Here is a 21,670-nt window from a genome sequence, read left to right as displayed (position 1 = left end):
TATTTAATTTTGTATTAGTTATTAATTTGCTTTAAATAATAATTTTCTAAATGGAAATATAATTGCATATAGAATACATTATAATAAAATCTCATTATAATAGCATACAGAAATATAATTTATATAATAGCATCATAATGTTAATAATGTAAATGTAAAGTTAAGATTAATGTCTTGTTTTAAACAATTTGTGGGTTTTAAGTATTTCATTTGGTAAGACTAACCTGTTATTTAATGTTAGAACTAATCTTATAATGGAACAGTTGAGGAGATGAAATTTCTAATTGACAGTTTTAATTAATGAACGAATTAGCTTATACATTAACATTATGAAATAAAGATATTGTGTTGCTTTTATATCTTGTCCACTAGCTTCTGATTGGCAAAATCTTATCTATAACCCCTTAGACACATAGTAAACACAGATTAATCGTCAACGATTTGCTGCAAAATGCACTTGATATCTTCTTTTAATTTAAAAAAAAAAAAATTTTAATTGTCATTTAGTACTTTCATCCACTGAGATCTGCAAAGTTAGAGACAAAGTAAAATAAATTAATATTGTTTAGTTAAATAAAACCAAAGATTTTTCATTTGTAATTTCAAAAATGTAATGAAAGTGTTTGGAAGAAGGTGTGAAACCTTCTGAAGATTTTAACTGAAAGATTTTAGATTAATCTTTCAAACACTTTGAGTGGTGTGCATTTTTTAAAAAAAGTCCTTGTTAGTCCACACACGTTGCTTACAAGTGCTGATATTGTAATATAGCAAAGCAAAGTGAACATTTAATAGATTACAATAAATAATATTTTGATTTACATTAATTAAAAATTAGTAAATTTTAAAATAGTTAAAAAGTTTAGTAAATATTTAAAAAAATGTATATTTTACAGCTGAGCTTGTTAAAATTGCTATTTGTAAAAGATTCAATTTATAGATGCTTATTTTGTCTTTATCTTACTTAGAAATTTAACTAGATTAAATTTTGTAAAGAGTTTTTTTTTTGTATTTGAATAAAGTAGTTTTATCATTTATATTTAGGATATTTTCAAAAAGAGGAGGAAATCAGCTATAAGAGGTTTTACAAAGCAGCCGAAAAAGCAAAATCAACGTAATAAATCTTCGAAAAAGTAACTGCTGGGATTTAAAAAAGAAAACAAATATGCAAACTTTATTATAAAAATATCACCTTCATGTCTAATTCTGTTCAAATATGTATGGAAAAAATCGGGGAATTGTTGAAAAATAAACTTTTGCTTCTGCATGTCTTTGCAATACACATTCCTTGAACTTTTCATCATAGATCTGTAAATATATATTTTAAATAAAAATAATAAAGATTTGTTTTTAAAATGAGCATTAGACTTTTTTTTATACAATATTATATCATGCTTGTCAACTTTAACTCTTTTCGAGAGTCAATTTTTAGAGTGGTTATAAGATGACAATTGAATTACAATCGTATGCAGAAATTTTTTTAAAAATTTGATATGACTAAAACATACCACCATAAGATTTTAATGCATTAGTATATATCTTCTTTTTTTTTTTTTTTTTTTTTTTGAAGTAGTGGCTAAAATCATTTTAAATTAAATTTATAAATTTAAAGAATGAAAAGTAAATTTTAAATTTTGCTACCATTTTGAACATGGAAATTCATAAAAGTTGACTGCTATGCTATTTATTTTATTTGATAAAAAAAGTTTAACTTTTTATACATACAAATCCTATACTTATTTAAAATAACTTCCTAAAGTTTTGAAAATATCATACTACTTAGAAAACTTTTGAAAATATCATACTACTTAGAAAACTTTTGATTATACAAAATATAGTAAAATGATTTTTCATTATTTATATAAGTTTTAAAGAGTTTCAAATTAATAGCTAACAGAATATGAATATGTGGTATATGTATATATATATTATACTTGTGACCAGTTCTCTATAAACTAATTATATTAGCTTAATTAAAAATGCACTATTTTATTTATTTTTTTAAAATTGGTTTTACCCTGATAAACCACGCCCTTCAAACATAAAAAGTGAAAGTAAAACATAAAATTTACTAAATTTTTAGTTGTTCAAAATAATTTCTTAATATAGATGGTTATTAAAATTTTGTTTCGTAAACCGCCATGCTTATATTTTTATTAGTCTTCATAAATAATTAAAACTATCAAAGGAATATTAAAAAACTTCAAGCTTATTTTTTATTAATTTTACACTAAAAAAGAATTGTTTTTATAAAGTTTACTAAATCAAAATTTCATATAATTAGAATTTACCCAAAAGAAAGTCCCGTGTTTTCAAAAAATAATACAATTGGTAAAATTTTATTTTAAAAACTGTCATTTTTAACCACGAAATTATACTTTGTAGTTCAACAATCATACTTAGTAATTATTTTAGAAATATCGACTCATTAGTTTCATGTAAATCTCTTTTCAGTTACCTTGTATTACAAATGTAAACTTTTTTTCTGTCTTTAAGAGGAAACTAAGTGATTCGGTGTAAACAAAAAGCGCTTGATTCATGTATTTAAACCAATTGTCTTTGTAAGAGATAAGTCACTATAATTCAGGTGAATTTTCAGATGTTTAACTTACAAATTGGGAAAATAGATGTTTTTTTTCTTTCAAAATGACTTACTGTCAATGGGAGAGCTCTTTCCTTTGTCTGTAAGTTTTTATTGTGTGCTGGTAGAATATGTAAAATTGCCAAACTCTTTGAAAAATTGGTGCATGGTAAACAAAAAATAATAATAGATTCATTATTTTCAGTCAAAAATATACAAGAAACACATATTTTCTTCTAAAGGAAATTTTTCTTGTTGTACAGTACATACTACTTTAAAGTTTACTTGTTAAAAACTTAGTTTTTTATTAGTATAAAAAAAAATCTCTCTTTAGACATTTTATACCTTATTAATATAACATATTGAAAAGATCAGCTACTATAATTTTATGTAAAATATTTCTTTCTAAAAAAATGAAAATAGTATACAAATTATTTGAAAATAGGCATTAAAAAAACTTTTATAACCTTCTGATGGACTTGCTTAACTGCTTTTCCAACTATGCGTTTTTGAGGAAACCAATTTCTCATGTTATCGTTGTGAGATGGTAAATTAAATTGAAAAGAAAACTGTCTATGGTTAAAATACAAGCAAAATCTGTTGTCAAAAAAAATTCATCTTTACAAGTTCAATGATTTTTTTTATTTTAATATGAATCAAACCATATTTTTTTAAAAATGAAAAGTATTTTGATATGTTTATTTTTCTAAATTACAAATTAATTCATCCCTAAGTTTCAAAATAGGAAATTGGTGTGTAAAGTGAGCAAAAAATTATTTATCTTATTAGAAAAAATACAAGTTAAATTATTTTTTATAAATTTTTCGTTTATTTTTATGAGGTTGTAGAAATATTTTGATAAAGTTTTTCATTTTGAAAAACTTATTGCTTTAAAGAAAATTACCTTTAAAAACAAGTTTTTTTTTGCAATTTGTCAATTAAAGTTTATCTTACCGTCTCAGGGTATGGTGTTCGTTGTAAAATTTGAGCTTCCTGTCTCGTAACTAGCAAACAGTTCCAAGGAGTCCAACTTTTTTCAAAATCATACCTTGTAAATTCCAAATCATCTTTGTTTGTTAAACCACTGATGCAGCTTTCACCTTTCCAAACTTTTTCCATTAAATGTTTCATATCTCTTGGCTATTTAAAAATATTTTAACATTATACATTTTTAACTAATCAAAACTTACATGCAAACTTCTTGGGCATCACAATGTTTTTTAAATATATATTTGAAAGGCAGGAGGATATGATAAGACAATTTTTTAAGAGAGCTTAATGTTAAAAAAATAACTTCTAGGCAGGCATACTATGTTTTTTCGTTTTGTGCTGTTATTTAGTGGAAATTCTAGAAATTTATTGAGTATCTATCTGAAAACAATGTTAAGATACAATTTGATGTGAAAAAGTAACCTTTGGAAAAAATGAGTTTTGTCATTCAATTACCCCCAAGCTCTCCAGTTCTTAATAGTGATAAGTTTAAATAATTATTGTCATAGTGAAAATATAAATACTGAAATAAATTGTTATTAGAGTGAAATATAATAGGTTTTTAGTATATTTCTTATGTTTAAATTACTTATTTTTCAAAAACTATCAATTTCAAGGAACTTGTAAAAATAACACTTTAAATTTTGATGAAAATATAATGCATTTCATGGATGTAATTAATGAATAATAATAATCAAGATATAAAAATATAGTACTTTTTTATGCATAGAACATAGTTGTTTTAAACAAACCAAAAGTTCGAAAATATATTAAAAAACAAATTAATATGCTAATCTTTTTAATTATAGTAGTATCTATAGAATGTTCATGAATATCAAAGTAGCAGCTGTGGCTGAATTAATAGTGAAACAAATGCACAGAAAGAGACTTTCGGGATGCTAAGTAGGAAAATAAAAAAATTATATATCAATAAAATAAATACTTAAAAAGTATTCTTTTGAAATTTATCCTAATATTTATCTTCAAAACCCAGTGGTTCCCACTACTTCTTGTCTTGCCTCCAGCCACTGAAATTGCTTACAAAACTTTTTTCAGAGATTTTCAAACTTTCCAGCAAAAAAAAAAAAATTTTTTTTTAATGAAAGCAGATTAAATAGCTATGTTATCTTGTGAAAAACAGAACCTTTGTGAACTTTTCAAGATTAAATAAATGAAGTTCTTCAAAATCCTTAGCACCAATTAATAAGCACAAAGGTGACCTTTCTGCATCATTAAGGTTGTCACTTTGTTTGTAAAAATTTAATCATAAGAAGAAAAATTAAGGAGATATATTTATTTTGCACCTTGCCCAAATGCATGACACAGTTCAAAAAGGTATACTTTCGATTTTAACTGTTGCAACTATACGGAGCATGATAAATGAAAATATTAAGAACATTTTGTTATCAAAACTGTTATTTCATCACACTGAATGTTTTTGTTATAAGACTACATTTTATTTAGTTTTCATTGATGCACAGAGGACTGTGCAACATAACTAGTTAAGATACAACAGAATAAACTCCACAAAGTCATCACTATGTAAAACTATAACATAATAGCTCTGATATAAAACACTGTCGATTCATTAAAACTTAGGGGAGGAGGAATTTTTCCAAATTAAAAAATAATTTCTTGAAAAAGTTTATTTCTTATTTCTCCAAAATAATCTAATATTCTAAGTTGTAGATAATTCAAGATACAGTATGTTAACTTTAAGTAAAAAGAGTTGTAAAAGTAATTAATTTATACTAACTTGTAAAATGTAAATAAGACCAGAAATTAATGATCTATTTTCTTCATCTTTGATTAAAACTTTTAATAACTTCTTATAAATTTCCAAGTCTTTTCTGATCCATGCTTCATTTTCGATGTAGGAACACTTGGCACATTTTGTAAAATAATTTGCTTCCACAGATTTGCCTAAAGTTTCATCGGTTGAATCTGATGTCAAAGTGTAAAAGCGTTTACAGGAAGCACAGCAAAGAACATGTTTGGGTACATCTTTCTATTGAAAAAATGAATTTTAATTAACTTTCTTAATAGTTTCACTTTTTTTAAAGCATATTATTATATGAATTAAGTTTCATTTAAAACAAACCTATTTATTTATCTATCAATCTACATATACATATGCAAATCCTTAATGCTACAGCTCAGTGAGAGCCAGGTGGGTTAAAAGCTCCACAATTTCCTAACTAATGGCATGATTGTAGCGATGCGGTCAGGCCTCTTTTACTTTCTAGACAGGTTAGCACCACCAGTCTGAAGCTGGGTATGCTACAAGCTGCCACTGGGGATTGAATCCCAGATCTTCACAATGACAGTTCAATGCTTTTACCACTGAACCATTGCAACTCATCAAGTAATGTATACCTTTTATTATTATGTAGGTAGTATAAAATTTAAATGATTGTAAAAAGTAATAACTAATAAGCATTATTGACTAACTAATTCTTCACTTATTGTAAAGCCTAACCAAACCTCATTTTTTTGTTTTAAAAAAAACTGCTTCCTTGACAAGGGATTCAGACTGGTGATAATGTCAATTCTTTTCAAATCAAACTCAGAACCCTAAAAATATCCAAATTTCAGAATAACAAAATCATAGCATTTTCTTTCTTTTAAGACACAAGTCGAAAAAGTTTTGAGTTACTATACCACAATCCATTATATACACATATTACCATTATATACACATATATTACCATTATATACACATATATTATTTTATAATAAATTATTAATTTAAAGTTGGAAAAATCAAACAAAATTGCTATAATAATGATAACAATCAATCTCACCTCAACTGTTTTCATCTGTGGATTATAAACTGGTTGTCTAGCAAGTTGCCAAAACAAGTTTTGGATTCTACTCCGCAAACCTTCCAATCGATCAGCTTTTGTGTTTCTCAGCAATAAATCGATTTCACGATTTGCCAATTGAATTAAATTTTCAGAAAGCTTCCCATGGTAGTGCTAATTAGGAAAAAAAGAAAGCAGGTAAACATAAAGTATGAATAAATATAAATTTGATGTTAGTTTCCCTTAAATACAAGTATTAGTTACAGTTTTTAATTGATCATAATCATAGTTTGTAGAAATGATATGTGAATAAATGGGGGTCAAAAATCATAGTATGTTATTTATTTATTCCTGAGAATTACAAACAGTACAAAAAGCATACTTATAATTTTAAAAAATTCAATTGATTGGGTAACTTATAAGTCTTGGTGTACTGTTGCCAGGTTTGGTTCATAGGATGAACATCAATGCAAATTATCAGTCGGAATATTTCGTTTTTTTATTCAGTTTAACATAATTCTAATTACCAAGAAGATAATAATTAAAATAATCAAATTAAAAAGTCTAAATCCTTCATTCTGTGATTCTTTTTTTGCAAGTTTAACTTCAAAAAAATATGATTCCTAAAGTTTTTCTAAAGTAAAATAATTTAATCGTCTGAAGTAAAATAATCTAGAGCAGTGCTTCCCAACTTTTTTACTGCTGGGCATTGGTTAAAGTTGATACATTTTACACGGTCTCCTGAGGGAGTTGCGGACGTTGATTTTTTATATTTCAGATGGTTTTGATTTAACAATTTAATGTAATTGTAGTAAAACATGCCTTCAAACAAAATACAGATACATTCGCGATATTAGTGTGGCCTTAGGTAATGCCTTCAATAGCTCAAACCAAAGAGAAATACGCTACAGTAGATAAAATAGAAATACTTTAATGTGTCTGGGAGGGCCCAATATCATTTGATTTACAGACTTTTATCGGTCTCCGACTTAGGGATTGAGGACCACTGAACTACAGTGATAAAGATGTTTTGAAAGTATGAAGCTTTTCTGCCTTTCATTCATTTGAATCCATCGTCTTAACTTTTGATTCACTTTAGCTTTAGTTATAAAAATGGTGAGTAGCTATAGCAAAGTGGCTATGCTCTACTTGATGAGACTCTTAGAGCACCATCTAATGGAAAACTGAGAAGATAACGTTCCTATCTTGAAAACAATTTCAGATAGGAAAAAAGTTGTAATGTCATTGATTAAGTATGAGAAGACACCTAAGGAAAGGAACCTACTAACAGAAGAAAAAAAAACTTAAAATATGCAATTCTGATCTTAGAGAGAAAAGAGCCTAGTGATTAAAAAGTACCCCCATTTAAGAGTTTTACACTTTTATTGAGCTTTGTACATCAAAAATTGACTGACTTGAAATAACTATAGTTTTTTTTTCTTTTAAAAAAAAGTATAAAAAAGCTTTTTTGATACCTCATAAATGCTATTTGAAACTTGTGTGTTCGAATTCGAAATGCATCACATTTAAAGAAAATCATACTTAAAAAAGTATATTTATTACCTGAACCATTTCTTTTAAAGTTGTAAGAGCAGATATTCGGTCTTGTGAAGATATGTATTTCATACCTAAAGTTTGATATAAGTCTTGAAAATATTTTCCTCTCAGAGTGCTTGATGTTTCAACAGAAATTTTTCTATCATATCCCATCCATAATTTTGGTTGAGCTGCCTAAAAAATTTACCAAAACTGATATTACTAATTTTAATTAACTATTGTAGAATGGGAAAAGGAATAGATAGAATGGGTAAATATGCACACATTGGTGTATTAAAACATTTATAAGAAATTGGTTTATATATGTCTACAAATTTATAATAATAATTTTTAGCATTTAGGTCAGCATTATAAAATGTTCGGTTAAATATTTTTGACACTTGTTTTAAGATTATGGAAAAGCAACAAAAGAGTTCAGTGAAGTTTGAAAAGTTCTTAATCTTGAAGATGTTGTTTAAAAAAAGAATTTTTTTTTTTAACTAAAATAATTTTTAAAATTTTTTTTTTTTTACTTTATCACATAATATAGATACAAGCATATTAGTTAATATAAAGTCTCAAAAAGTACTGAATTCTACAGCTGATAAAAAAACTGTAAAAAATAAATATTATTATAAAGATAAATAAAAACTTTCAAACTATTAAAATATATATAACGAATAGAGTTATAAAACTGTCATTGCATTTTAAACATTTGTTCATTCAGGTAAAAGAGTTTTCTTTGTACAAAATATTATGGACTCATGATATTTATGTGTATTCATATAGATTTATGTGTATTCAACATAATAAAAAACGTTAATAAATAAATTTATTAATAACGTGTTAAAATAAAGGTTTTTTAAATAGATAAGAGTGGAGCTACCAAAAATGTGATAAAGAAAAAACCTAATGACTTATTTCTGTGTCACTACAGCTAAACAAGATTTTAAAAGGTTAGACAATAATAATTCATTTAAAACATAATTAAAAGTAAATTTTTTAAATTCAATTACTAATAACTCCTTATCCAATAAATAACATCAACTATAATGAATTAGTCTAATAAAAAAAATCATTAACTTGTATTTAAAAAGCTTCCATGAGAAAGATAAAAAATTATAAGAAAATAATTATTGAAATAAATAAAGAAAAGAAAGTACAATAAAGAAACTACAACAAAAAACCTATATAATTCAATTCCAAAAACCACAATACGCCACAAACCGTATTATCTTTATAATCTCTAAAGCAAACCAAATTTAATAAATTTGTTAAATATTATTTCTAATGCTCTTGATAACCTAAATATTTTTAATAAAAATAAATATTTAAGTGCACATTTTAGTGTTTTTAAGTATTTTTACTATAAAATTATTTTAAAGTATTAATATTGATCTGCAGCAAATATGTATTGCTATGTTTATTAGGTAAGTTTAATGATAAGTGAAATGATCTATCAAATACAAATTTTTTATAATGCAAATATTCATATTTCAAGATTTCAAGTTACAAAGATCTTCTATTGTACTATATTAAGTTTTAAATTATGTAAGGTAATTTTTGGTCATTTGTAAGGTAATTAGTTTAAGATACATCATTTTGTAAGGTAATTAGTTTAAGATACATTCATTAAGATTTTTTTCTTTCCTTCTTTATTACTATAAATTTCTATCAAAACATATAAAGAAGATTAAAACATATTCATTATAGTGAGTATGACTGCGTCAGTATGAATTTATCACCCTGCAAGGTCATTAGTTTAAGATACATTTATTAAGATTCTTTTCTTTCCCTCTTTATTATTATCATTTTGTACCAAAGAAGAAGGTTAAAACACATTCATTATAGTGAGTATGCCTGCACTTATTATTGTTAGACATAAAATATATGACTATATCATCTGTTTTTGAGTTAGAATATTGTTTTTATAAAATTGTTTTATAATTAAATTTTAATATTTGCAAATTTAATTCAATGGGACGCAATTGTCAAAATGAAATAGCTAACTTAATATTTAAATCTTTTCTTTTTCTCCTAAAATTTTGAACTTACCATTTTCAAAGAATTTTCTTTAAATTCAGTATCTTGTTTTTGGTGGCATATATATTTCTTTTGGTTTATTTGCAGAATTTTTTTAACTTCTTCATTCACCAAAGACCAAAATGCTGCTTTCATATCTGATTCTGTCAGATGAGAATTAATACACTTTGATTTTCTTTCCCACCATCCTGAAAACAACTATCACTTTAGTTTTGTATTAGTTTGATTATTCTAAAATTCAATAAATTGTAAAACTTCTAAAGAATCCAACCTAATTTATTTTTATTAGTAAACACAATAATTCGCCAGTGAGCTTCTTATACAATGGACGCAACTCAAGAAGCATGTCCAGGAAAATCGGCACAGCTTAAAATGCACATTTAGGAAAATTGATGCAACAAAAAGTATGCTTTTTATTGATTAAACCAAATTTAACAACTAAATAATGTTTCGTTCTTACTTTCTTAATTACTAATCATTATAGAGAAAAATCCAGAACTTTGGGATCAGGGATCTTTGGCTGGGTATATTACAGATGTAACTTTTCAGGAGATGTTTTCGTATTTAGAACTCTAAATGATAAAGTTAATTTTAAAACTCTAAATATCTTCAATTTAAATTTACTAACACTTTCAGGCATATATTTATATTCAGAACAATAAATGATAAAGTAGTTTTAAAAAATCAGAATTCGTTGCTAATTGAATACCACTATTATAAATTTAAAGAACTTGTTATAAACTTGTAAAAGAAAAAACTATGGAATTTGAAAATGTTTGAAATAAGACTTATTTTAAAAAATGTACTAAGTGATTAAGGCTGATAGTCAACATCACTTTATGAATTTATTTCGATCCATTAGTTTATTCTTTAGAAGAAAAAAAGTGAGAAAAGTTTGAAAAATGGATTAAAATACAATGGTCATTTTCTTAAATAGATATGTCAATTTTCTTAAACACGCATTTTGAGGTTAATTGACCTGATTAAGGCTGATGGACCACATCACATAATGAATTTATTTAGATCTATTAGTTTATTTTATTATGAAAGAACAATTTTCATAGGCTAGGTTTGAAAACGGAATCTCTTGCTATGTCTATTTTCTTAAATAGATATGTCCATTAACTGAAAAACACATTTTGAGGCTGAAGGACGACATCATATAATGAATTTATTTAGATCCAGTAGTTTATTTTATAATGAAAGAACAATTTTTATGGGAAGATTTTAAAATGGAATTTGCTATGCCCATTTTTCTAAGTAGATATTCCCAATTTTTTAAACATGCATTTTGAGTTGTGTTTAGAATAAAAAGCTCACTGTTGAATCATTTTTAATTCAATTTCATTACATGAATAATATTCTAATGAAGTAAAGCATACTCAAAATAAAAACATCTCAATAAGCTCAAAAACATAAAATGACATAACATAAATATAGGAATAACAGTTTAAACAATAATAGAAAAAATAGAAATGTTTGATACAAAAGTGAAATTCAGATATTGTCCATATAAGAAAAGTAATTTATAAATAAATTTCTGAGGATAAAAATATAATAAACAGTTGATGAATTTCTTTCATTTTGTTTAAACTATTGTATAAATTAAATTATTTTTAAACCCTTGTATTTTTTTTATTAATTGCAATATTTTATTTATAAAAGCTATGGGTACGAGCTATTTGATTTCTAAGTTTGAGTCTATTTCATAATAAATATCATGTCTCTACAATTTATAAGCAAAATAATGATGATTTATTAAAATTCAATCTACTATCTAAGAACATATAGAGAACAAATAGAGAATTAAATTTTATATGTATCAAAAATATACAAGAGAGACTTAAAATATTAAAAAATCATGTCTCTACAATTTATAAGCAAAATAATGATGATTTATTAAAATTCAATCTACTATATAAGAACATATAGAGAACAAATAGAGAATTAAATTTTACATGTATCAAAAATATACAAGAGAGACTTAAAATATTAAAAAATAATTAGTAGTTTTAGTTTGACCAGCCATATATTTTCAGTTCTTAGTAAGATAGTATACACACAGTGAGCAAATAATTCATTTAGAACAAAAATAGTGATGAGCAATTTTGAATGTTAGTAATATTTTACTGGGTTGTGTCATTAATAGTTTACCGATAAATAACTTGAATCCAAAATAAAAATTTTTATTCCTAAAAATTTCTAATAAATTTTTTTTTATTGCTAAAGACAACTAATTTATGAATCAACTAACAAATAAGAAGTTAATATCTTTTCTTTCACATGGAATAGGTGCTTAGGGTGAGGGAAAAAAAACAACAATTTGATACTTAGGAATTTATTTTCATGGAATATTTCAAATCATTTTGATTCTTAATGTACACTGATTTCAGTTTATATGAAAATGATAATAAATAATTGTTACGTTGTAAATCGCTGAACAGTAACAAGAAATCTTCATCTGTTTTTGGATTTACACGTCTCTCACGTAAGCTTTTATCCCAATCAACGTCCAGTTGCATTCTTGAGTTAAATCTTTCTTTATCCCAGATGTGTTGTAAAAGAATTTTCTTCTTTCTTCGGAGAACTTCTTGGCAGGCCAGCCATCGCCTAATATATTTTTGTACTACAACTACCTTTTAAAATTAGATTTGATAGAGTTACTATATTTAACAAGTTTATATGATATTAGAAATATTAGATAGAAATTGGAGTTTTTGTTTGACATTTTGTATGATATCAAAATTATTTTTATTTAGTCACAAATTTAAAGTTTATTAAAAGAAATTATTTCAATTGAAAAAAAGAAGAAAAAAGAAATTTCACAACAACTTTACTAATTACTCAAACAAATTAATTCTGCATGCTGCAAGAATAATATTATTGCATTTCCTAAACTAGATTTACTTTTTGTTTGTGAAACATTTAAACAAAACCATTTTTAAAAAATAAACGTTAGGTGATTAAAACACTTCATACATAATTTGATATGAAAAAACTCATAAATGTTGATACTCTTTCAATATAATATTTAAATACATTATAAACTATTTAAAGTGCTATTGTATACAATAAAAATCCTACTTGTTTTAAAAAAGATGCTTCAGAGTGAAGAAATGGTAAAGAAGCTGCATCTTCCCGAAGTAACATTTGTCTAAATTTGTTAATGTCTGATAAACGTAGTCAATTATAAACTTAGTCAATTATAAAGCACGAAGGAAACATTTATGACATATTTACCAAAAAAAATTCTTAATTTTCTTAATAAATGCAAAATTTACTAATTTTTTCATACATTTAATTATGTGTTGAAATTACACAATAAATTATGTATCGTGATTATTAATGTTACATATTTTATTAACAATTAGAATGTTTGAACTGAGTCATTTATTACAAAATAGTGTTCAAATTTACTTTATCGATTCAACTAAAAAAATACCGCACTTGCAATATTTTTTCAACTTTATAACAATTTATTTTAGTGTTATCCATAGATGTTACCGTCATGGAGTATACTTGACTGAAGTAAGAATAACATGACCTCTTGGGTTATTATTCTAGTTTTTGTTTTGATCTGCAAAAAAAGAGGTAGCTAAAAGAAGTGGTGAAATAATAATTATTCTGCAGAATTAACAATCGAAATAAAAAATTACCTTATCTATGGAAATGCATGAGATATTTAGTATACATTCATTAGATTTAAAATACTGCATTCAAAATCTCGATAAATTTCTTTTCAAAAGGAACAATAAATATTTAGTAATCATACTTTTCTTGATATAAAAACTCTTGTATTAAATCTCTTTGCATTGCGTAAAACAAAATTTTTGGTGAGATGCATATCCACATAAGAGTATGTAAAAATTTAAACAAAATGCATTAAAAAAATTCTAACTAAATTTTTGATCTGGCCAGAAAAACATTTTAAAAATCTTACTCAGTTCTCGTGAATAAAAGTTTTTAATTAGCATTCTTTTAGCCAGGTTTTATACCTTTTTTTTCTTTACAACCGGATTTTTTTACTCCCACTTCAAAGGCACTTTTATAATCAGAATATATTCTCTGTATTACTAAATTATAAAATGTAGTTATACAGTCAATGTTTAATACAATGATCTCAGTCTTCCAAAGGAAAATGGATATTATAACTTGAAGTCATTATATTGAAAGTGCACAAAAATACCTTAAATATATTTTGTACTTATAATTAAATATTACTACACAATTTTGGACAAAACAATGTTATACTTCAATAAGAATTAGGATACCAACAAAATAATAGATAATAATGCAACCTGATATTTTTATGTTAATATGCATAAAAATACTATTCAAAATAATGAATTAGAGGTGAAAAATACATCCAAAATGAAAAAAAAATACACTTCTATAAATATTATATATCCTGATAATATGAAATTCAAACATGAAAAGTTTCAAATATGAATGATGAAATAATTATACCCTTTGAAAAGAATTTTACAATGTGAACCTTAATTTTATATTTTCCAATGATTATTGTTAAAAATTGCATTCAAACACATGCAGAAATAGCTGTTTTATATTATTTTAATGATTTTGTGAGCTTGTCATGTTAGTCGCTAAATCGTTAAATTCTAATTAAAAATCTAAAATTGCACAAATTTAAATGCATGTGTCCCCATGCAATTCTTAAACCGTATGATGTGCTCTAACTCTCTTCCAAGTTTGCCCATGATTTCAGGTATTTTTCTCTAAATTTTTGACCACAGATCATGACCTACTAAGAATCAAAGGAGTCGTGTAATATTTCTTTCATTCAAAAGGAATTCAAGCAGTTTCTCATTTAATTAAAATATGGTAACATGAAAAGAAAAAATTTCAATTTCCTTAAACTTTTGTTAAATCAAATTATTCATTGTCAACAAAATCATTTTGTTCCGCAATCCCAGAATTTTTTTTGTATATTTTGAATTTTATGAAAATAAAAAAGAGTGAAACAAAATTTCATTCAATATACTGGAATACACCGTACAGCACATGCAAACATTCCAATGGGTGTTAAAATAACAATGTGTCTAGAATAGCCAATCCTATATTATGTATTAGTTGTTGCAATTAGAGGTTATACAAAAGACCCTAGATTTTACTAGAAACTTTTACAGCATTGCTGACCATTTTGTTAATAGCGTAATTGTTGACACTAAATTAAGTTTGTGATAAGACTTGGTTACTTTCCTTTATCAGTCAGTTTTAGAAAGTCAGTTTTTATAAAAAAGGAAACAATAAATGGCAAAGAATACAAAGTTGCCTAAGATTTTCAGCAGTCAAAGATACACTTATAATCCGGTTTTTGGAATAAGAATTTGATAGAAAGGTTAAGTTAATTTCCCAGTCAAAATAACTAATGAAACAAAGTTAAATGTGATTAAAAAGGAAACTTTTCACATTCTGAATTGCTTACATTTATCTCAAAAAATTATGCTATTAAATTTAATAAAAATATTTAAAAATCATGAGACTGTTATGATTAGTTTAAGTTATTTAGATTCAAATTTTTATGTACCTTACTCAAATAATCTTCTTTTACATCATCTGCATGTACAAAAGAACCAGAATAGGTCAAACACTTATCACCACTAGTATTAATGTAAATGTTTCTTGCTTCAACTTGTGTAGAAATATTTTTAGAAGTTTGTTGAGTTTTGTCCTTCTTATCAACTGTTTGTGAATTTCTAAAACAAAAAAACGATTTAGATATAGATAAATTTTTTCTTTTTTTTTCTCTCAAAATAAAAATAAATTGGAAAATATTTTAGTGCAAAACAAATGCAAATTATATGGAATATATAATAAGTGGAGTAGTAACTGACATACATAGGAAACAAAATATTCCAACAGGTTTTCAGAATAGTAGTAGTTCATTTACCTCACACTAGAGCTGTACAGTGGGTTATTAGAAATTGTCTGGGAAACATTCCTAAGTATGATCCAAAGGCATGCAATCACAATTTTGATGTTCTGTAGAGGGGATGGTTCCATACACTTTAATATCCTGACCACTTGCATGTGAAGTCGAGCATTTCACGAAAACAATTTAATGAAGACCGTTGCAACACACTCTTGGTCCCTTTGCAGGCTAATCAAAGTAGTTACCCACTCATTGGTAATACTGATTGGTACCAGTGAAGGACTTCAATGATCAATTGAGAACTGTGTCCACAGTGGAACTGATTTCATGATGAATTCCTTTTTTGTGTGTCTGTTTTGCATTTATGATTGGTTAAACATTTTATTTTTATCATTATTTTTTTATGTACTGCAATGTTTTTTGTTACTTTATAGTTATTTAAAAGGTAGAAGTTTTTTGCGCAATATCATCTCGTGCTTCAGCAGAAATATGGCACAAAATCCCAAGAAACTAATTTACCATTACCCAATTTGGTATATGATGAAAACTTCAACCATTCCCTCTATAGAGCTGGTTCTAATCAGGAAAACTGGTTACCTCCCTAATAGATTAGCTTTTACTGGGAAAGTGACACAGGTTATTTAGTATTAAATTCAGTTATGAATTTAAATTATATGGGAAAAATCTTACTTCAAAGTTGCTATCAGACATGGATAAAATGAAAGACTTTCTGTAAACCTATCACAAATTGAAAAAGTTTCTTTACTCTTGTAACTAGATTCAACCTTTTAGCTGCCACCTAATTCTAATGAAATTTTTTTATAAGTGTTTTTTTTAAATTTTTTTTTACAAAAGTCCATATTGAATATAATTACATATATACCCACATACACCGAAGAGCCATTACATTATGACCACCCAGCTAATAACATGTAGGGCCCCCTTTAGCCCCCAAAACTGCTAGCACCTGCCGTGGCATTGATTCCACAAGGTGCTGATAGGTAGCCAGAGGTATCTGGTACCAAGCGCTCACCAACTAGTCCCGCAATTCCCTCATATTACGAGAGGGTAGCATGGCAGCACGAATTCAGTTTTCCAAGTAGGACCACAAATGCTCTATTGGATTAAGGTCAGGTGAATTTGGGGGCCAAGACATGACTTGAAAGTCATTGGAATGTTCCTCGAACCAATCCATGACGATTCGACCCTTATGACATGGTGCATTATCCTGTTGGTAAACACCATCCCTCACAGGAAAAACTGTTGCCATGAATGGGTGAACCTGCTCTGTAACTATGTTCAAGTAGCTTACAGACATCAGGGATTTTTCTATGACTATTATGAGTCCTAATGTGCCCCATGAAAACATTGTTCCTGGGCGAAAAACCATGAAAAACAGGGCGAGTCCACTGCCATAGATGGAGGGTGGTCATAATGTAATGACTCTTCGGTGTATATTTCTTTAAATTGAGCAATTTTTTTGAAGATACAGTACACTCTCGATTATCCGTGTGCGGATTATCCGGTTTGCGGATTAACCGTGCTGATTCCGGAGTCACACAAAAAATATAAAGAGAAACATTTTCAAGATTAAAAAAATTTGATTCATGAAGTTATAACACTACCAAATTTTTGGAAGCAATATTCGTTATTGGATTGCAGTATATGGAATATCAGCAACATGGTCAGAGGTAAAATCGTCTACGTTATCACGATCTTGGAGAAAGATCATACCGCTTGATGAACAATCCTCTTCAGATGTTCAAGAAAAATATGATAACAGTATTCTCGAACAAGCAAAAGAAATCTAAGGTTTCGAAATTCTTGATGAAGAAAACTTCGAAGATTGGCTTCAAAATGATGCATGTGAGCCTGGCTTCCAGTATTTGACTGATGAAGACATCGTTATGTTGTTAAATCGAATAGTGATGATAGTAACTGATGAAGAAGATGTAGTAAATGAATGAAATACAATTTCTCATTCTACTGCTCTGTGGAAGCTTTATTAGATTATATGGGAGGATTTGATTACGGTGACATTACTGGGGTTCGTAAAATATGTGTATCGATATATGGCGAAGACGCATTACAAATTTTTTAAAAAGAAAAATTCCTAGTTTGATGTTATGCATGCAAATGTCAGTAAATTTTATATTTTTTGTACTGATATCTAATTTTTCTTTAACAAAAGGAGATTTCGGATTATCCGCGTCTTTCGATTGTCCGTGCGATCTGTCCCGCTGATTAACCCCAATAATCGGGAGTGCACTGTATTAAACTGGTTTTTGAATTGCCACATTTTCTGTTGTTGTATTCAAATTTTCTAAAATTGACAGTGAGATAGAATATGAGAATCATGAACATTTCTTTTTTACATTTTATTTCTCCATTATGAGTATAATATTAAAAAATTTCCCCTCTATGGTGACAAATTTTCCACAAACGCCATTCACCAGTTTGTGCCTGCTATGCATATCTGATGGTTATAATATAAAACAAGATGAAGCTAGGAACAATGTCTATAACACTTCGATATGTTATTTTCAAATATAAAAAAATAAAAGGAGACAGGAAATATTTAAAATATATTTAAACTTTACAATTTCCTCACTGAAAAAATTGCAACTACAACACCTACATAATGTATGAAATGCATCAATTAATGAGCTTAAAATCTATAAATATTAAGCATCAAAGTTTTTTTTAAAAAAATAATAAATAAAAGTACCTGTGAAATTTAATCACAACATCATATTTCCAAGGAGGAGGCAATGTCTGTGCTACAGCATGATGATAAATTTTACCTGTAATTTTATGCTTGTATCCATAGATTATTCTTTTCTTAATTTCAGGGCTAGCAGTATTTACATTATCCCTACTCAAAATTGATGAGGAATCACTTGAACTTGAGACTTTATCTTTTTCTACAAAATGATACATATCTACGATAAATAATTTGAAAATTAAACTATACTATATTACAATTGTTGAAATTGATTATTGCATACAATCACCAGATATGTTACAACATTCAAAATTATAAAAAAATCTAATAATGATAATTATTTTTAATAACTAAAGCAGTTTAGTAGAAATATAAAACTTGTTAGAACCAAAATGTTTAGCCATATAAAGAAGAGAGTGCCATAGACAGAGAAAGATATTATGAGGCATTCAATTGCTTGCAGTTTACTCTCAGAACTGCGTAAGCAGCTCTTCTCAGGTGGCTCTGAGTTTCGAGCTAGCTTTTTAAAAAACATATCTATGTTTAATAATTCATAGGTATTTTCAAAATATGTGATCCACCCGCGTAATCGACATTTATTTTTTTAATAAATAAGATTTTTCAGTTCTGCTCTTTTAGTGCCACTGCCTGGTATACCCTACACCAGGGATGGCGAACCAATAGCACGCGTGCCATTTATGGCACGAGACACAATATTTTGGGCACGCCATCGATCACAATTGTTATTACACTATGAATTGTTATTACACAAATGTTATTACACTATGAAGCATATTTAACAATTAAATTAAAATTCACAAAAAAAATAATAATAAACAATTATTAATAAAAAAATTAACAATTAATGCCAAAAAAACAATTAATAACCATAAAAAGCAAGCTAACAATAAATAGCTAGCAACAAAAAAAATTAACAGTCCTGCTTAAACTAACATCTTACAACATAATATAAGTTATTTGTCATCGAATCTGCAGCAACAGAAGTCACACTGATGTTACTTTAAATTGTTTTAAGAGATGGCAAAATGTTTTTTTTTTCAATGTAAATAAAGAGTTTTGAATTGATAGTATTTAGTATTATTATTTTCCCAATAATCACGAAGTGAAAATTATTTGACGGCACGTCTATGACCTCAATAAACAATTTTTTTAGAAAAAATGGCACGTTGGTGTATAAAGGTTCGCCACCCCTGCCCTACACCGATGTTTCTTTAAGGTCAAGTGCGGCATACCCTACACTGAGGCTTTTCCAAAAGTAAGTGCCACTGCTCGATATACTCTAACATACTATACTATTGATTCATGAAGTAACTACACAGGTAGATCACATATTACGATAGTACCAATTCAAAATAAAATTAGAACTACATATAGACATTTAAACAACCAAAAATGGTAATTCAAATAAAAAAATATTATTTCGAATTTTTCGATAACTTTTCCCAGAATAAATTCAAGCTATTAAATACAACCTGAATGAAAACTAAACTGTAAATTACATAGGTACAGAATCAAAAATAAAAAGACTAAATTGAAATTCAAAGTTCAAATTACTTTCTTTAAGTTTTTGCCAGTTATAATAGGTTTATGTTATGAAATTCAACCTGAAAAAAAATTAAAACAAATTACAAGCAAATAAAAGAATTATCCCACAAAGATTCAAACTAAAAAATTTTATTTTAGAACAAGCTCACCAGGCATGTTGAGATTTACATTAATTTCGTGCAAATTGATAAAAATATCAACAAAATCCAAAGATAAAATTGAAGAGGCTAGTTTAACATCACTTTGAGAAAGTGGGGGTATCACCAAAATAAGAAAAAGAAGGAAAAATGAAAAAAAAAAATTTTTTTGTGCCTTTAAATATTTATTATATTGAGCCCCCTCCAATTAAAATAATACTGAATGTTTGGCTACATTTTATACCAAAAAGGTGAGAAAAAATATGAATTTTCAGTAAATGTTTTGGCTATGTTTATTGAATTTCATTAATATCTAAAAACTTTAAAATTTAATAACTCCAAAACTAATTGAAACTATAAAAAAAAAATTTGCTGCCATTAATTTTCATTTAAATCAAACAATCTTAAAAACTGCCCATATGAATTATTTAATTTAATTCAAAACTAGTTTGAAAAATCCAATACAACATTGCTTGGCAAAAAAATAGCAACTCTTCTAATTAATTGCTTTTGCTAAACTAAATCAAACAGCTTAAAAAAATAAAAGAAAATATAAACCATTTAACATTGATGAAAAAATAAATTAAAAACAAAATGCATCAATATTTTTATATTAAATTTTTTTTTTAACAATTATCTAAAAATGTTCAAAATTTAATATAGTTTTTGCATAATAAAAGTTAGCATTTTGTGTGGTTAAAATTTTCTGAAAGAACTGCGGCAGTAACTTTATTAATATGAAAATAAAAAAAATAAAGCAATTAACATAATATCTGAAGCTCACAAAAATAGAAAACAATAATTTTAAATTAATAAACTGAAAAATTTGTTAAAGATTAATAGTTTTCTAAAGATTCAGTGCTTTATAACATTTTAATATATAATTAAACTTCTGTTTCACGTACTTCAATAAAAAATTTCATTATCTACTGCATATAAAATTTCAGTACTTTTATTTTTAAACTCTGCCTTTTTAGTTCTTTAGAGATATTTTAATTTTATGTAATTCATATTAATTTATTATTTTTGGGAGGCTCCAGTCTATGTAGAACTAATAATATATTTATCTCATTTGTATGCCAGTTAATTTGTATTTTTGTGCCTTAAAGTTAATTTTATAATCTCATTTGAGTTTTAAGCAGTATCTAGAAATGTGGCGGTTTCTTGTTAAATTAGGATAAAAACAGTCTAAAAACTATCACTAAATACAACACATAGAACCACAATACAAAGCTGATAAAAAGTTATTCTTAAAGTGATTTTATTCATCATTTTTGATGATATTTACCATACGGCATTATTATTTACATAGATTTTTACTCAATGTTTGGATACTCAAATTTTTCCACAGTAAACAAATCAAATTTCGGCGACTTTTGCAACCATGGTAACTAAACT

At 26.4% G+C, this 21,670-nt stretch overlaps 2 protein-coding genes across 9 annotated transcripts in view; one reads left to right on the top strand and one right to left on the bottom strand.

Moving 5' to 3' along the window:
• LOC107438058 (uncharacterized) overlaps positions 1-1,356 on the top strand; it is a 14,310-nt gene extending 12,954 nt beyond the window's left edge. For both annotated transcript variants that reach the window (XM_043039624.3, XM_043039625.3), the window contains exon 11: positions 1,042-1,356. In XM_043039624.3, coding sequence (XP_042895558.2) covers positions 1,042-1,134 — 93 coding nt within the window. In that variant the 3' untranslated portion in view covers positions 1,135-1,356. The remainder of the gene's footprint in view (positions 1-1,041) is intronic.
• On the bottom strand, positions 1,144-21,670 carry LOC107438056 (IQ motif and ubiquitin-like domain-containing protein). Of its 7 annotated transcripts, none has more exons than XM_043039623.3 (11): positions 21,561-21,668; positions 20,145-20,194; positions 18,573-18,786; positions 15,500-15,668; positions 12,377-12,587; positions 9,964-10,139; positions 7,936-8,103; positions 6,373-6,546; positions 5,325-5,576; positions 3,533-3,718; positions 1,144-1,305 (listed from the first exon to the last, which is right to left on the bottom strand). In XM_043039623.3, the coding sequence occupies exons 3-11, from the start codon at positions 18,782-18,784 to the stop codon at positions 1,198-1,200; spliced, it is 1,656 nt and encodes a 551-aa protein (XP_042895557.2). In that variant the 5' UTR covers positions 18,785-18,786; positions 20,145-20,194; positions 21,561-21,668; the 3' UTR covers positions 1,144-1,197. The 7 variants fall into 7 exon arrangements, with proteins under 7 accessions (XP_042895557.2, XP_071033738.2, XP_015905706.3 ...); XM_071177637.2 differs by having other exon boundaries at positions 21,581-21,647; XM_016050220.4 differs by lacking the exon at positions 20,145-20,194 and having other exon boundaries at positions 18,573-18,768; positions 21,561-21,670.

This window comes from Parasteatoda tepidariorum, chromosome 2 (assembly GCF_982258835.1).
Source record: "Parasteatoda tepidariorum strain Cologne lab strain chromosome 2, Ptep-v5.0, whole genome shotgun sequence".
NCBI classification, from domain to species: Eukaryota; Metazoa; Arthropoda; class Arachnida; order Araneae; family Theridiidae; genus Parasteatoda; species Parasteatoda tepidariorum.
This window is presented reverse-complemented; position numbering and strand designations above follow the sequence as displayed.

What these genes read in the sequence shown, in the direction of transcription:
- LOC107438056 (XM_016050219.4), bottom strand. An exon ending in AAGAAAATTCTTTGAAAATG is followed by an intron (nt 8,104 to 9,963) that starts GTAAGTTCAAAA and finishes TAAATTTTTTAG; the next exon opens with GCAGCTCAACCAAAATTATG. An exon ending in GAACACCATACCCTGAGACG is followed by an intron (nt 1,306 to 3,532) that starts GTAAGATAAACT and finishes ATATATTTACAG; the next exon opens with ATCTATGATGAAAAGTTCAA.